Below are 18,668 nucleotides of genomic sequence, written 5' to 3' on the forward strand. Positions count from 1 at the left end.
GTACTCTGATGCTAGAAGTAGAGGTTCTCTCCGTGTATACAGCGTGACTGCTGTGGCCTCTATCCCTTGAACGTTTGGTAGAAGGACCTGATCGCATTTAAGTTTATGCTTCAAAACTATAACCGTTCCCCCCTCCTTCTCCTTCTCCACCGGGCGAGTTGGCCGTGTGGTTAGGGGCGCGCAGCTGCGAGCTTGCATCTGGGAGATAGTGGGTTCGAACCCCACTGTCGGCAGCCCTGAAGATGGTTTTCTGTGGTTTCCCATTTGCACACCAGTCAAATGCTGGGGCTGTACCATAATTAAGGCCACGGCCGCTTCCTCCCCATTCCTAGGCCTTTCCTATCCCATCGTCGCCATAAGACCTATCCGTGTCGATGCGACTAAAAACAAATACTGTAGCAAAAAAAAAAATACCCTTCTCCTCCTTCTCTGCCAGCCCGTTGTACTTTGCAAGGCCAGCACTTCTACCATCTGAAGCCGCTCAGCTCAGCATGTTTTGTGGATTTGATCGTGGCTGAGGTCCGTAGCAACTACAGTGTTTAGTCGGTCAACTCCGTATCGTTGGCTTTCTGCAAAGTAAAGGACTGCCTCGGGACAAAATTTTAACCCACTGGCGTCTGTTAGAAATTAGAATGGGGTTAAACATATAACTCTCAATTTTTTGCCGTGCTCAGTCGCTCAGACGTGGCTCACCTCAAAGTTGAGGGGTTCGACCCTGACTCAGCCCGGTGGGATTTGAAGATGCTCAAATATGCCAGCCTGGTGTCGGGAGATTAACCGGCACATTTAAAAAATCTGCACACAAAATTCCGGAAAGTCGGTGTGGTTAATGGGACGAAAAACCTACAAGGTTATAATAATAATAATAATAATAATAATAATAATAATAATAATAATAATAATAATAATAATAATAATAATAATAATAATAATAATAATTGTACCGGGCGGTACACCTCCACTTCGCTAATTCAAACCTTGCGCCAGTTGAAACTCCCCTACTGGGGGAAGTCTGAACTTTATCTAAGGTGTTAATTTTCAAGTTTCTCAGAAGATGTCACTACTTGGAAATTTTGGAGTTTCTGAACTGGGTCGTTTTCGATGTATTTTTGTTTTACCTGTAGTAAGAAGTGTGAACTTTCTCTTCTAGAGGACACTACTGAAGAACTACAATGGTGCACCCTATTGCGAAGTGAAAGAACTGGTTTTTTGGAGAAATTTTTATTTCAAAAGTTTGTTCCTTGTTAAATTTCTTTCTGTTATTGTTTAAGTTGGCTGTATAACCCTTTCTTTCCCCTGGTTTTGAATTTAGCCAATCCCGAATTTCTTTAATTAATTTATGACCAATCAGGTGTATCTTCTCCAACTTGAATATCTTGCTTAACCCTAGCCAATAAAGTTTTTGTGGGCGGGTGTTCTCATTCCTGAAACGCCTCGAACTTTCCGCGAGAGTATATAAACTGCTGATTTTCGGGTCTCCGGGCCACTTCAGTAACATCTTTCTGTGTGTAAAGTACGTAGCAGGGGGCGGGAAGCGCCTCTTTCTTCGGGCAGCAGTTCATCCATAAGGTAATGGCCGTTTAATAACTTCTTTTCTTGCTAGCTCAGCAGTTTAACTCTCGGGGCGGGTCCGAAGCTTTTCCACCATGTAACTTTTCCCTAAAATGTAAAGACTCTTAGTATCTATTCTCTTTTAAGCTACATATTGGGATAGAGAGTGCTTAACCCTCTCGAGCTCCCACTCATATTGTTTTGAGGTGGACTTATTTTTCACAACCAATTCTTCCTCAACGTAATGTAAATTGTTTCTTTCTAAAGTCACCTCTTTAGTATGGGATTAGCCCTTGCATTAGCGGCCTAGAGCCAGATTAGGTTTTAAACAAAATGTATTAGGAGTGCAGATCGCCTCCTCTCAAATTGGTATTTTAGAGGCCATGTAATTAACCTTTTCTCTCTTAATAGGCCTCAGTAGGTTGGGTATTTTACCCCTGTTTTCGCGTCCGTGGAGGACAACTTGAAAGTGGAATTTGGTGTGGCCTTTGATAGGCTTAAGGTTTGAGCGCGAGTGGCTCTTTCTTGAAAATTGAGTGTTGTATGCCTCGAGGAGGCTTTTCTGTGTAATTTAGAGCAAGTGCTCCTGGGCATGAATGGGGTTTTCTGCCCCTCTGTTAAATCTTGTTTTGGGGTAAAGTTGGGCTAGTTGCCCAAGAATTGTGAGTTCGGGGCTCGAAGCCCAAATCCTGTAAATACTGTAATTGTACTTTTGTTGCCTTGCTACTCTGTACCTGCCATGCTTGTTATTTCTTGATTTTGCAAAGAAAATATAACCTTGTTAAATTTTAAATTAACTTTAATTTCGTAGCGTGAGACCTGTTCACCCCCGCACCTTCTTTCACCTCTGCTGTTCCACAGATACCTCGGAACAATAATAATAATAATAATAATAATAATAATAATAATAATAATAATAATAATAATAATAATAATAATAATAATAATAATAATAATAATAATACATGTACCGGGCGGTACACCTCTACGACGCAAGTTCAAATCTTGCGCCAATTGAAACTTCTCTATAGGAGAAACCCTGAACTGTAACAACTGAATTAACTCTCCTGTTTATCAGAAGATGTCTCTAGGTGTTTTTGATTTGCTTTTGTTGATCAAGAAGTGTGGACATTCTCTAACAGATGTCTCTACTAAAAACTATGATTATGCACTCTGGTGTGAAGGAATGAACTTTCTTGGAGAAATTTTGTATTCATAAGTTTTGTCTTTACTAAATTTTGTTCTATATTAAGCAATATTAAGCTTCCTTTCCGCCTGTTTTGAATTTAACCAATCCTAAATTTCTGTAATTAATTTTCCACCAATAAGCTGTTTCTTCATCGCCTTGTGTATAAGCTTTTGCTGTTAACCAATAAAACTTTTGTGGGCGGGTCCTAACCATTCATGAAAGATCTCGAATTTTCCGCGAGGGTATAAAAACTGCTGATTTTCTTGTCTCCGGGCCACTCGTATGACATCTAACTCAGTGTGTGAATGTGTAGCAGGGGGCGGGAAGCGCCTCTTTCTTCAGGCAGCAGCTCTTCAACAAGGTAATGGCTCTTTAACATCTTTATTTCTCGCTAGCTCAGCAGTTTAACTTGCGGGGAAGGTTCGAAACCTTTAATATGTAACCCTCCCCTTTAAAATGTAAATCCCTTTTCAGTCTATGTAAAATCTACAAATCTCTGTAACTGTAAAGCGGGGATAGAGAGTGCTTTACCCTCTCGAGCTCCTCTTCATTTTGAATTTGAGGTGACTATGTTTTCGTAACCGTTTTTCTCTGCCTTCTTAATGTGTTAAATTTATCTTGTATACTAGTCACCTCCATAGATTGGGATTAGCCCCTGTGTAATCGGCCTAGCGCCACTTAGATTTTAAAATGTGTATTTAGGAGTGCAAGTTCACGCCTCCAGTCCTCTCTGTACTTTGGGCCAGTAACTTAACTTGTTGTTTTTTTTTTTCTTCATGCGAAGGCCCTGTAGGTTGGGTACATGATATCCCTGTTTCTTTGTAAGTGTGCTTTGAGGGCAGTTAGAAGTAAAGTTTGTTGTGGCCTTTGATAGGCTTGTAAAATCGAGAGCGAGTCTGCTCTTTCTTGTATTCTGATGGGGGCCTATAGGAGGCTTAACATGGTAATTAGGAGCAAGTGCTCCTTGGTATGATGGGGTTTTCTGCCCCTTAGTTCAAATTTGTACCTTGGTAAAGTTGGGCTAATAGCTCAAGGATTGTGAAAATGGGGCTCGAAGCCCAAAACTTGTAAAAAATCCCTGAACTGGTAAAATTATTCTTGTACCTGCCTTTCATTGTTATTCCACCTAGTGGAAAATTGTTTTCTTGGTCTTGGACCGGATAGTTGGTTATTGTTTGACTCGCTGGTTTTTGTTGAAGTCTAAAGCTCTTTGTTAAGTCTTGTTAAGTTTTGATAATTTTGAAAATATAACCTTTATTTAAATTTTAAATTCATCTTGTGGCCTTGTAGTTAGACCCATTCTAGCCCGCACCTTCTTTCACCTCTGCTGTTCCACAGATACCTCGGAATAATAATAATAATAATAATAATAATAATAATAATAATAATAATAATAATAATAATAATAATAATAATAATTGTTACGTGGTTACCCGTGGAATGCAGAGGTGAAAGAAGGTGCGGGCTGGAATGGGTCTAACTACAAAGCTGAGATATTAATTAAAATTGAATTAAAGGTTATATTTAGCAAAACTTAACAATTTGGACATAGAATTTGAACATACAACAAATAACAACAAGTTAACAAATCAGGTACAAGACCAGGAAAGCCAAGATTTAGAGATACTTTAACGATCTGGGCTTCGAGCCCCACTTTTTACAATTCCTGAGCTCTCAGCTCACAACCACATATTACCAAAGGGCAGAAATCCCCTTATTGCATGGAGCACTGCTCCTACCTTTTAACCTCAAGCCTCCCAGAGGCACTTTTCAAACACAAGAAAGAGCTGACCCGCTCTCAATTTTTCAAGCCTATTAAAGGCAATACCAGACTTTTACACTAAATGCCATCAAGGCACCACTTACATCAAATGAAACGGGGGTGTCTCGTACCCAACCTACTGGGCCTCAGTGAAAAAGAACAGATTAAGTAAATGGCCCAAAATACCAAGATGAATGGAGGCGTTGCTTGCACTCCTACATGAAACCTTTTAAAACCTAAGGGGCACTAGGCCGAAGAAACAGGGGCTAATCCCAAACTATGGAGGTGACTCGTATGAGAAAACTTTAAGACATTACAGAATTGAAGAAACAGTTACAAAACGTTGTCACCACAAAACAAAAATGAAGGGGAGCTCAAGAGGGTAAAGCACTCTCTATCCCCGTTTTACAGTTAAAGATATGTGAAGTTTTACAAAATCGACGGCAAATTACATGTTTCAAGATAGGTTACATAGTAAAGGTTTCGGACCTTCCCCGCGGTTTAGACTGCTGAGCTAGCAGGAAATAAAGATGTTAAGTGGCCATTACCTTGTTGAAGAGCTGCTGCCGGATGAAAGAGGCGCTTCCCGCCTCCTGCTACACTTCCATACACTAGGCTAGATGTTCGAGTGGCCGAGAGACAAGAAAATCAGCAGTTTTTATACTCTCGGGGAAGATTCGAGACCTTTCATGAATAATTAAGACACACCCACAGTTGTTTATTGGCTGGCTAAAAGTTACACATCAAAATTAAAGAAGAAAGACACGATTGGTCAAAAATTAATTACAGAAATTCTGGATTGGCTAAGTTCAAAACTGGTGGAAAGAAAAGATTTATATTGCCAACCCACAAATGAAAGAACGAAATTTAGTAAAGAACAAACTTATGAATACAAAATTTCTTCAAATAAAGTTCTTCCACTTCGCACCAGGGTGCATGGTCCTAGTTTTTTGTAGAGACATCTATCAGAGAAAGTCCACACTTCTTGATCAATAGAAAACAAAACAAGTTGAACTCCACACAGTACTGACAACTTCATAATCACAAAATTTACGGTTGTGACATCTTCTGAGAAAACTTATAAGTTGATACAGTTGTTAAAGTTCAGAGTTTCTCCTGTAGAGGAGTACTTAAAGGCGGAAAATTCAAATGTGCGGCGTATAGGTGTACCAGCCGGCACAATAATAATAATAATAATAATAATAATAATAATAATAATAATAATAATAATAATAATAATAATAATAATAATAATAATAATAATAATAATAACTGTTACTCTTCTTCCTCCACTGCTTTTCCCACACCCTGGTGGGGTCACGGGTGCGAACTGTATCGCACGTGTGGTTTTGGCCATGTTTTACGACCGGATAACCTTCCTGTCGCCAACACTATGTGGTGTGATGTATTTTGTGTTATTGTGATGGTCGGTAGTGTGGCGAGGAGGAGTGTACCAGGACGAAAACAAACACCCAGTCTCCGAGTCAGGGAAATATGCCAGACGTTGTTAACATCCTCGACGCGGCAGGGAGTCGAACATGGGAACCTCTGGACAGAAGGCCTCGACGCTGACCATTCTGCCAAGGAGCTAACGGTTAGTGAAACAGCTAAGAAAATCAGTTTCTCATGCAAGGCACTCTCCATCTGATCCCAATATATGTAATGCAATGTAATAAAATCGAGTTCAATAAAATAAATGGCGTATGGCTTTTAGTGCCGGAAGTGTCCGAGGACAAGTTCGGCTCGCCAGATGCAGGTATTTTGATTAGACGCCCGTAGGCGACCTGTGCGTCGTGATGAGGATGAAATGATGATGGAGACGAGACATACACCCAGTCCCTGTGCCAGTGAAATTAACCAATGATAGTTAAAATTCCCGGCCCTGCCGGGAATCGAACCCGGGACCCCTGTGACCAAAGGCCAGCACGCTAACCATTTAGCCATGGAGCCGGACATCGAGTTCAATTACTTCTGATAGCTGTTTAACGTCCCACAATCCCAGGTAGGTTTTCGGCGATGCTGGTATAGGATAGCATAGGGCTGGGAAGTAGTGATGTGTGCGAGTGATGCCTGGAATGGCGAGCGTACACTCTTTCAAGTTCGGCTCGGATTCGATTCGCATGCGTGAACTCTATTGCTCGTGATTTCACACTTCCGTGTGTCACACCAAACCGAATCGTAAGCCAAGCCAGATGCTTGATGAATTTGAAAGAGCAGTAAAGTAGGCTACTACACGTTCAAAATACTCCGTATATATAACGATCATAACAAATTTCACGTCAATACGTGCGGAAAAAGTATACCGAGTATCTGGCCTAGTACCGTTTAGAGTCCCATATTATAGGCGGCCCTAAAACACCACTTTCTAACCTCATTCTGACATGTAGGCTAAGAAACAGGCAGAGAGGATTACCTGTTGAATCTGCATAATCAGGCCATGCACAGCAATCTAACGCCCGTCACCGGAATTATCCCAGTCAACTTTACAAAGCAGCTTAAATGTGTTAAGGAAAATATGTAACAGAGGTTGCAGAAGTCTATAGCGAACTCCAATCACGTCACCCAAAAATGTTTCCCTGATTTATTAGCAGCTACTGAGAAATTATTGTCATTCATCCCTTTAGAACTTGAAGCAAAGAGACGAAATACTAAATTACAGCGACATAGTATTTTTTTTCTATTTGCTTTGTGTCGAATAATAATAATAATAATAATAATAATAATAATAATAATAATAATAATAATAATAATAATAATAATAATAATAATAATAATACCGAGCAAGTGGCTGTGTGGTTAGGGACGCGCAGCTGTGAGCTTACATCCGGGGTTCGAACTCCACTGTCGGCAGCCCTGAAGATTTCCGTGGTTTCCCAATTTCACACCAAGCAAATGCTGGGGCTGTACCTTAATTAAGGCCACGGCTGCTTCCTTCCCATTCCTAGCCCTTTCCTATCCCATCGTCGCTATAAGACCTATCTGTATAAGTGCGACGTAAAGCTATTAGCAAAAAAAATATAGCAAACCGGTTAGCCGCGACGAACGATATAACGATATTATTTGCATATTTCCGCTAATAATGTAGTTAATAATTAAAGAAAATACAGGAAATAATTAGATGACAAGACAACAGGGCTTGTACAAATTGCTTGCTAGAATATTTCCTATGTAATGTTTTCTCCACTGCCCCCCCCCCCCCCTCGGCCGCGGTAATCGCCGCTACTGGCTCTCATAATATACAGCTTTCCAACTAGGTTAGCACGACGTATTAGGGCGCCTGCGGATGGTTGCCTAGTTATACTTCATCCTAAAACGTAAATCACCACCACCACTGTTAGCGCGGTTAGCGCTAGACGAGTTGGTTCGAATAGTATCATCGGTCGAAATGGTTTTCTGTAGTATCCTATTTAACCTCCAGACAAATGCGAGGGAGGTACTTTTCTAAAGCTGCCTTTCTCTCGTTCCTTGTTCGAAAATCATTCGTCCCATCCACTTCATTTTCATCGCTCTCTTTCATGAGGTTGACATTACGAACGGCTTTCAACCATACAACATTCCCACATCGAGTATTAAGAATGGTTGCTCAGTTACACTTTCTCTCAAAACAATAATCATCACTACCACATCGAAGCCCATCTCGTATCATCGGTCCCTGAACAAACGGAATGAGAAAAAAAGTTTTTTCCTTGCTGCTGGTTTAACGTCGCACTAACACATCGAATGATTTTGGCGACGCAAGAATGGGAAAGAGCTAGGATTGGTAAGGTTGCAGCCGTAGTCTTAATTAAGGCACAGCCCCAGCATTTGCTGTGTGAAAATTGGAAACTACGGAAAAACATTTTCAGGGCTGCCGACTGTGGGACTGGAACCCATCACCTACCGAATGAAGCTCACAGACGCGTGAACGCTAATGTCACAGCCAACTCGCTCGGTAGGATGAAGAGAAGTTATAATGTATACGAAGGTAATAACCACGTTAGGTATGGCTAGGGTGATAAACGGGGTTAAAAGTCAGGTTGTGAATTTCACAAATAGGAAAAGCCCTGTCAGTTTTAATTACTGCGTTGATGGGGTGAAAGTTCCTTTTGGGGATCACTGTAAGTAGGCTACCTAGGTGTTAATATAAGGAAATATCTTCATTGGGGCAATCACATAAATGGGATTGTAAATAAAGGCTACGTATCTCTGCATATGAATATGAGGGTGTTTAGAGGTTGTAGTAAGGATGTAAAGGAGAGGGCATATAAGTCTCTGGTAAGAACCCAACTAGAGTATGGTTCCAGTGTATGGGACCCTCACCAAGATAACCTGATTCAAGAACTGGAAAAAATGCGAAGAAAAGCAGCTCGATTTGTTCTGGGTGATTTCCGACAAAAGAGTAGCGTTACAAATATGTTGCAAAGTTTGGGCTGGGAAGAAATGAAAGAAAGAAGACTAGCTGCTCGACTTAAGTGGTATGTTCCGAGCTGTCAGCGGAGAGATGGCGTGGAATGACTTTAGTAGAAGAATAAATTTGAGCGATGTCTTTAAAAGTAGGAAAGATCACAATATGATGATAAAGTTGGAATTCAAGAGGACAAATTGGGGCAAATAATCATTTATAGGAAGGGGAGTTAGGGAATGGAATAACTTACCAAGGGAGATGTTCAATAAATTTCCAATTTCTTTGAAATCATTTAAGAAAAGGCTAGGAAAACAACAAATAGGGAATCTGCCACCTGGGCGACTGCCCTAAATGAAAATCAGGATTGATTGATTGATTGATTGATTGATTGATTGATTGATTGATTGATTGATTGATTGATTGATTGATTGATTGATTGATTGATTGATTGATTGATTGATTGATTGATTGGGTGACCAGATGCATATAGATACAAAAGAGAACAAAACTATATGAAAAGGAGGACAATGCTAGAAAAAAGAGGACGCAAAAATTCTCCATTCAGAGATATATTCTAATACTCTTATATACTAATTTTTACATAAATGTATCCATTTCCATATCATACAGTAAATTAAAAAATAAACACACCTTGATGGTTTCACATGTAAATTCCTTGAAATACTTCGTCCATTTCTGACTACAAGGTAACTTGTTAAATTCAGGGACATTACTACTCTCGTTCAGGAATTGTTTGAAATTGCAGACCTGGTCGAAAGATTTCACATCGTTAATTTGAAAGGATTTATACAGCTTAAAAATACAGAATATATTTCTCAACATTACAATAATGCATATTATTATTCAGCGGCATCCATTTAAAAGGGACCAACGTAGGTAATCGTAGCATGATTCATACAACGTAGCTTCCTCTACATAAACACAAACTTCAACTTTCTTAATCAATACCTTCTTATCTACCAATTTCTGATTTCTCTTTAACTTTGGAACAAATGAACTTCCCTTGCAATTTGTTTTGGAGAACTTGACAAACGGTATCTAGGATTTCCATTACTTCAGGAATAGAATGTTCTTACATTCTATTTGCATGGTATGTGCATGAAATACGGACATCAAAGTAGGCTTCACCTATCTCTTTCAAAAAATGGAACTAATATCTTAGGCCACTTACATGCAGTTAAGAAATAATGCCATGTGCCGTAAATCCATATATCGGTACGGTATCGACGTGTAATGAAGAACGCTTGAAAAAACGAAGTAGTTATTTTATTATTATGCTAGGGGCTTTACGTCGCACCGACACAGATAGGTCTTATGGCGACGATGGGATGGGAAAGGCCTAGGAGTTGGAAGGAAGCGGCCGTGGCCTTAATTAAGGTACAGCCCCAGCATTTGCCTGGTGTGAAAATGGGAAACCACGGAAAACCATCTTCAGGGCTGCCGATAGTGGGATTCGAACCTACTATCTCCCGGATGCAAGCTCACAGCCGCGCGCCTCTACGCGCACGCCCAACTCGCCCGGTAAACGAAGTAGTAAAACACATTACACCAAAATAAGCAGATTCACTAAAACAGGAAGACATTTCAGGTTTTTAAAAAATCCACCCGGAACCCGGACAATCATCTATAAAGAGGATATGTCCGGATAAACGAGGACAACGGAGCGCACCGAGAGATCTAGTCGACAGTGGGTTGTTGCATGTAATTGTACTCTAGGTTCAGAGATGGCGACACGCGTTCTGGAGGGACTCGTGTAGTACAGATTTCAAGGCACAGGACTCAACTCGAGCGGTGGTTTTGTAGCAAGCTGCCGCGAAGGATCACACCGGCGTGATGACATTAAACCCTGTGTCCCTGTATCTCCCAATTGCCAGGGGCGAATTTAGCTACTTGGCGTCCTTAGCCAAAGAAAAATATTTCGACCTGTTATTCCGACATGGATATTCCAACTACCTAGCTTGCATTTGTTCAAACTAAATAATAATCATAATTGGATACAACAAACAAAAGTGGACATGAAGAACGCACAAATTCAACCTGAACACATTTTGAATCGAAATATATATAGAAAGAAAATCGACAAGTGGGAAGTTACTCCAGGGAATGAAGTACCAAAATGATGAGGTACCAAGTGGACGGAAGAACGGAAAAGGATCTTTAGTCAACAGATGAAAGCATCCTGGATCCTCCGCAAACGAAATCATAAATAAGCTTCGTGTGTTCCGAAAGGGACCATTCACGTATAATAATAATAATAATAATAATAATAATAATAATAATAGCCGGGCTGAGTGGCTCAGATGGTTGAGGCGCTGGCCTCCTGGCCCAAACTTGGCAGGTTCGATCCTAGCTCAGTCCGGTGTTATTTGAAGGTGCTCAAATACGTCTGCCTCGTGTCGGTAGATCTACTGGCATGTAAAAGAACTCCTGCGGGACTAAATTCTGGCACCTCGACGTCTCCGAAAACCGTAAAAAGTAGTTAGTGGGAGTAAAGCCAATAATAATAATAAGAATAATAATAATAATAATAATAATAATAATAATAATAATAATAATAATAATAATAATAATAATAATAATGTGTTGGATATTCAGCCCGAAGGCTGGTTTGATCCTCTACAGCTCCACCAACAGCTGTCATAGAAGCCTAGGTGTCACTGAAGAGGCGTACTAGGGATATGAGGAGTGAGGTAATTTCCCGTTGCTTTCCTCGCTGAGCCAGAAGTTGCTATTACATATCAGTCTGCCAAGCCCACTGAAATGCATGCTCCAACCGACTCTATGAGCGATATTTTCACACCTTTCATATGAGGGACTGACTGAATAAGGAATGGCATTAGCCTACTAGCATCGCTGATACCTAGGTCACTTTCATATTGTCAAAGCCAAGGATGAGACTGAGACAGGTCAATGAAAGTAACAAAACAAATGTATTCTAGCCCATACCAGAGGACACAGAGTACTGTAAACACTACATCCTGCCAGCAAAGGCTTAATAATAATAATAATAATAATAATAATAATAATAATAATAATAATAATAATAATAATAATAATAATAATAATAATAATAATAATGTCCGCCTCTGTGGTGTAATTGTTAGTGTGATAAAAGCCACTCCCGGAGGCCCGGATTCGATTTCCGACTCTGACACGAAATTTGAAAAGTGGTACAAGGGCTGGAACGGGGTCCACTCAGCCTCGGGAGGTCAACTGAGTAGATGGGGTTCGATTCCCACCTCAGCCATCCTCAAAGTGGTTTTCCGTGGTCTCCCACTTCTCCTCCAGGCAAAGGCCGGGATGGTACCTAACTTAAAGCCATGGCTTTCCCTCTTCCTTGTCTATCCCTTCCGATCTTCCCATCCCCCCCCCCCCACCACAAGGCCCTCGTTCAGCATAGCAGATTTACTGGCACGATCCAAAGTCTCACGCTCCAGAACACTGCCCTTGAGGCGGTAGAGGTTGGATCCCTCGTTTAGTCCGAGGGAAAAACCAACCCTGAAGGGTAAACGGATTAAGAAAGGACAAAAAAAGAAAGAAAGAAAATAATAATAATAATAATAATAATAATAATAATAATAATAATAATAATAATATTGAACTCACCAAATTCAAGCTAGGCAACGATTTGTTTATGGAGTGCTTTCTCAGTTGCAAATTTGTTGATCACATATTCATACTGTAGTCTAGTTGCTGTGTTGTCACAATTCAAGGAGAGGATGGCAAGTCTGTTGTCTCGATCAGGCGACATGATCATAAATAATTCTTGAGTCTTTTTTGAGGAGTGAGAAAGAGCACTCGGCCAAACAATTGGTTACAGTAGTTGACACAAATATTCGTAATACAATTTCTAAATTAGGAAAAAAGAAATATATATATCCTACTGAATGTTGTTTTCAGGCAACGCTATACGATCCATCTAAGGATGGTGTTTTTATTTGCACATTTTTATAAGTTATTTAAGGTTATCACATGAGAAGGCACGACATTGAAAAATGTGTTAATGATCGCATTGTGACGACGTGATGGTATTACTAAAATAAAACCTGTCGTCTTTCTGTTGTCAGACCATTCATTAAATTTGAACTGATTGTTGCCAACATTATTCATATTCATTTCATTGTGAGTTAAGTTCGTGTTCTCTTTCCAAGAGTTGTGAAGAGAATGTTTAAAATTTAAATAAAATAGCAACAGCTTAAAGCCGCCATTGAAAGTCCGCTGCCGGGCTGTGTGGCTGAGGCGCTGGCCTTCTGACCCCAACTTGGCATGTTCCATCCTGACTCAGTCCTGTGGTATTTGAGGTGCTTAAATATTTCAGCCCCGTATCGGTACATTTACCGGCACGTGAAAGAACTCCTGCGGGACAAAATTCCGCACCTCAGCTTCTCCGAAAACCGAAAAAGTAGTTAGTGGGACGTAAAGCCAATAACATCATCATCATCATTATTATTATTATTATTATTATTATTATTATTATTATTATTATTATTATTACATGAAAATCCGCCGCCTTAGGCAGCTGCCTAGTCTGTCTAGGCTAAAATACGCCTCTGACTACCGCAATAACCTAACAAGAAAATGAGTGTTCATGGTAACGTAATACTGATGACCAATAATTTAAGAAAATGACAACCCTTCCTATTTAAACTCTTTTAGTGACTGGTCTTATTTGAGATACAAGCCTGGTATTTGCCAGTATGCTAGGGGCTTTACGTCGCACCGACACAGATAGGTCTTATGGCGACGATGGGATGGGAAAGGCCTAGGAGTTGGAAGGAAGCGGCCGTGGCCTTAATTAAGGTACAGCCCCAGCATTTGCCTGGTGTGAAAATGGGAAACCACGGAAAACCATTTTCAGGGCTGCCGATAGTGGGATTCGAACCTACTATCTCCCGGATGCAAGCTCACAGCCGCGCGCCTCTACGCGCACATTTTGCCAGTATGAAAAACTATCTTGACTATAGTTATCGGTAACTTCTTGGTTCAAACTGAGTGCTTGAAAATTAGTTCTAAATATGGCAACTTCTCGGTCCCCGCTCTTGTACCAGTCTTCCACAAACTGATGAGAAAGAGTGATGAGTTGTGGTGGGGAGAAGTAGGGAGAGAAAGTGTGGATTTTCTCCTTCGGAACAGACTGCACATGTGTAAGTTTTATATGAAAAAATAATAAATTACAGTATATCCTTCTTTTTACCCTAGAAACTTATCCGACACATACCGTACTCTTTAATAATTGAGAAATTGAAGCGACTAATTGTTCAACATGTCATTCTTGCCAAGATTCGAGACTTGAAAATCCATCACGATAACCCAAACAAAGTTTTGTTCTTTCAATTCTTGAAACACTTAGAATCATCTTTTATTTTTAAGAACTATTGGCCTGAGTGTTTGTTATTTTTCATAAAAGGAAGGTTTCGCTTATGATGTGTTTGCTCGTTGTTTGTTGTCATTCTGATGAGACTATATTGGCTGCACTGCTCGCTGAACGCCGTAGCTAGTCGCATCGCACAGTGCTGTCTGCTCGTTTAGTTCAGTGTTCCATTCGCAGTCTTCCCGTAAGGTTCGTTGCGCAAGTTCACAGAGGCGCCATGAGGGAAATCGTGCACTTACAAGCAGGGCAGTGTGGAAACCAGATCGGCTCCAAGGTGAGTTCTTTTATTCATATATAGATGTTCCGTAGGTTGTATTTTTGTGTATTTGTTGAGCAAGGCACATGGAGGGCCATACTGACTAAATCGAATAGGGAAAATGTCTCTCAGTGTTCAGGCTGGGTTCGAACGACAGAGTAAGGCAGAATATTTTCCAGTTGGGAAATATGACACCGGGCGTTGTGATGTTATTAAGTCACGAAAACCCCACTAATGCGGGAAAAAACCTACTGTTCACAGGCGGTTACACATCTAATTCATAGGGACGTCCTAGTAAGATGAACTTCAAAGATTCTAAATACTGAGAAAACACACCAACATTTCAAAAGTACCGGTCGGTACTTATATATGCAGTTTAATAATAAAAGTGATGATGATGATGATATGGTTTTAATGCCCCGCCAGTTGCTTTGACAGTCTTAATATATTCTCCAGAAAGGGGTAGTTTATAATGATCTACTAGAGCAAGTGTTTGGCTTTGATGTTCACCGACCCTACCGTGATTGGCTTCCACAATCTTGTGTTTGGGACACGAGAGTCTTATCAAACTTTCGAACAGTCGGCCATTCGTGCAGTTTCAGAAGCAGCGTAGATCACTAAAAAAAAAAAAAAAAAAAAAAAAAAAAGTAGCACGTACTGTATAATGTAATTTACGCCTAGAGATAAGTTTGGTCTCCAGGTGATAAGAGCCAGGTGATAAGAGCCTTGTGATTACTAGCAAACCTAATTTTTCACTGTTATTGCCAATTACAAACGATTCAGAAGTTGGAAAATACGAGACCAAGGGAGAGATTAGATTTGTCAAGAAGTAACTGAAAGAGGGAAAACAGATTTAACTCAAAACAGGAATTTTCGGCAGATTCTAAATTATTTTAGAAGCGAACCTCTGAAGATGGTGCCGAGGGTGCACCTAAGGTAGTCATTTACATGTAGGTACCTTGCCCAATGCCAGACATTGATGATATACAGTACTCTCTCTGTTGTACCTTGCAAAACGAGTAAAATGGGATTGATTTGTGGCCTCAGACGAGGCCTGGTGCCTAGTGTAGGTCTTGTTAGTTGATGCCCTGCGCGTCTAGGGGTGTGGTAATGAGGGAGAATCGCTGTAAGTTTAACGTTGACTTTGGACGGACGGATCGCCATCAACAGCGTTATATGCCCTCGATACGATCACTGCGGAGACGTTTAGATTTGATCCCAGGCTTTTGGCATGCAATCTAGCAATCAGAAATGTTATAGCCTACTACCATTCTCCTACCCTGCCGGCCAACATTCTGATGGTGAAATAATTGTCAGACCTTAAAGACTTCACATCTTACCGATAATGACCACCAGGAAGATACGAGACTGAATGAAATGATTGGTTGTTGTAAAACCGGCAGTGTCAAAACAGAACAAGAATATTCCAGAAGACATGATACAGGAAGGAGCCGGATCAAGATCGAAGGAAATATCGAACTAATATTTTGAACCCATTTTCACAACGCACTAAATCTCTTTGGTATTAGGAAAATGGCCACGTTGCCAGCAGAGGTACCGTATCATCCTAGCATTTTCCGCGAAGTTCGTGAAATTCGACTCTTGGATCTTAAAGGCACTCTTAACAGTTTTCCGCTCTGCCACTACCATGGCTAGTCCACACCAAAGTTAATGAACAACATTAACAAAACAAAGTTAATAAAGAAAGTTAATAAACACATTTCTCAACATACTTACAAACTTCAACATGTCCACACACACACACACACACACACACACACACACACACACAAATATACTGTTTGTGAGGTTACGATACATAGTCAGGAAGAAGAAAATACAGCTGCAGCTTACATTTAGTGGGCGCAATTAGAAAAGAGCGCAGACGCAAAGTGTGCCAAAAAAAAATGTATATTGGAAAGGCGTTTAGAATTAGGTTTGGAGAGAACACTTATATCAGAACATTCAATTCATGATGCAGCAGGCTTTCAAAATGTTCTTGAGAATGCCCGCATATGACTTTCAGTTCTTATTGACAGTAATTGGGCCTGAAATTGCAAGAAATGATAGATTATCAGAATGACAGGCTAGGTATAACTTTGACTCCTAGCAACTGGTGACTCCTACATTTCACTTATGTATTTGTCTAGAACAGGGATGGCAAACCTTTTCCGACTAGCGTGTCAATTAAGGTCCTGTTCATTACTTTCTACTAGCGCTGTTAACGGAGCGGAGGCTCCGGGCGCTTTCAATCGTTGCCTCCGGAGAACCTCCGATTGAATTACAAGCACGTAGTGTGAACTTGGTACGGGAGAAATGTCGCTACTATTGTGCGAAACTAAGCCCCTCAGTTAATACCTTAATTATTTGGCGATATTACAGATAGCATTCTTACGTACAAACGTAATTATGTATCAGAACCTCCGATTGAATGTCAAGCGCGTAGTGTGAACTTGGTGCGGGAGAAATGAACGAGTATTTTCACAGGAATTTATAACTTGTCGCTATTATTACGCGAAACTACACTCCTTTAACTTTTTAATGCTATATTTGAAGATCTTTTGCCTCTACTTGCACCATATGTGAGGAAACCTGCGTGTATTATGTAAATGGCGGTAGTGTAAAGTGTTGAATGTGAGGAAAGGAACGTTAAGGATGACACAAACACCCAGTCCCCGGACCAGGGATATTAATAATGTAAGTAGAAAACCCTGACCCGACCAGGAACCGAACCCCGGGCCGCCGGGTGACAGGCGGACGCGTTGCTACCTACACCGCGAAACCGGTGTTTACCAGTCATTTGTGGCATGTTTTACAGCGCAGCACTTAGACTTGAACCGCTTGAACTCCTCCGTCCGCTCGTAAATAATCATCCCTTACTTCTGCACGTCTTTCGCGTTTTTTACATATGTCCAGAAATTAAAAGCGAATTCAAATTTAACTTGAAACTACTGTATTCTAGCGCCAATATAATGGGAATATTTCCATAATGATGATGATGATAATAATAACGAAGTGTACCGTGTAAGTTCTGCACAGGTAGGGCCTGCACTTTTCTGAGAAACAACTGAACCTATTTAGATATATTGTTTGTTGTATCTACAGGGTTTATATCTACAGGTATATCGGGTATGTATTACATGTCGATATAATTGCATTTTCTTGATAACAAATGAGAGGATGCATTAATTATTCTGAATGACTATACGTTCTTTGTTAAGGGGTATTGCATGGAATATCGGTGATATAGATCAATTTTTGTGTATGTAGGTAACGATTTTTATAGGGCGCCTACATTCATGGACGTAAGTTTGAAATTACAGCCCACTACGTCCTTACACTCGGAGCTACTGTTGCGAATAGGAGGCGGCCCTCCGGTTAACCTCCGCAGCTGCGTAACTGCTTTGCCTCCGTCGGTAGTACCGGAGATCACCGGAGGAGCGCTGTAGTTGTATTATCCGATTCAATCAACAGGAGGACCGCCTCCTCTTCACAGCGCTACTTTCTACTGTCTAGTGTGCCATCGGTTACTTTACTTGAAATCATCATGAAACCCCCTCATTTGACTTCATTTAGGTATTAGATTGCATTACATATAAATGTCTGGATGTTTTATGATTTTATTTTGCAAACATCACATTTCAAAAACAGGCAAAGTTAAATAAAAATATATATTTTTGCTTTAACGTAATAAAATTTGTGAAAAATATGGCCATAGAATTAAGTGTGACACACTTTTTATTAAAGCGTAATACGCTATGCTGTTTGATTATCGAACTATTTATTACATGTTAAAAGCATTAAAATATGTTAGTATGTTGTGCGGCGTGCTACAGAAATTGCGTTCGCGTGTCATAGGTTCGTCATCCCTGGTCTAGGGTATCAGAACAAGAAATTTCAATCACTTATGCCTGGGGTATGTGAAGCTGTATACAACAATCTCAAGGAATTGGTAAAAGGTACGAAATAAAGAAAATCTTCATTTAACCTAGTTAGGATAGTATTATTTTGAGGATATAAAAGTAATAATGGAAGGTAATGTTATTCAGTGAGGAAATGAAACCACATTAAAACGTTCCTGAAAGATTAACGTACAGAATTTACAGAAGTTGATGATATTTTGTTTATAACATA

The 18,668-nt window shown here is 40.3% G+C and overlaps 1 protein-coding gene across 1 annotated transcript in view; it reads left to right on the forward strand.

Moving 5' to 3' along the window:
* The first annotated feature begins 14,401 nt into the window (after positions 1–14,401).
* The window catches only part of LOC136864529 (tubulin beta-1 chain), a 239,946-nt gene continuing 235,679 nt past the window's right edge, over positions 14,402–18,668 (forward strand). Inside the window, exon 1 of the mRNA XM_067141629.2 lies at positions 14,402–14,552. Coding sequence (XP_066997730.1) covers positions 14,496–14,552 — 57 coding nt within the window. The 5' untranslated portion in view covers positions 14,402–14,495. The remainder of the gene's footprint in view (positions 14,553–18,668) is intronic.

Source organism: Anabrus simplex, chromosome 2 (genome assembly GCF_040414725.1).
Source record: "Anabrus simplex isolate iqAnaSimp1 chromosome 2, ASM4041472v1, whole genome shotgun sequence".
In the NCBI taxonomy this organism is placed as follows: domain Eukaryota; kingdom Metazoa; phylum Arthropoda; class Insecta; order Orthoptera; family Tettigoniidae; genus Anabrus; species Anabrus simplex.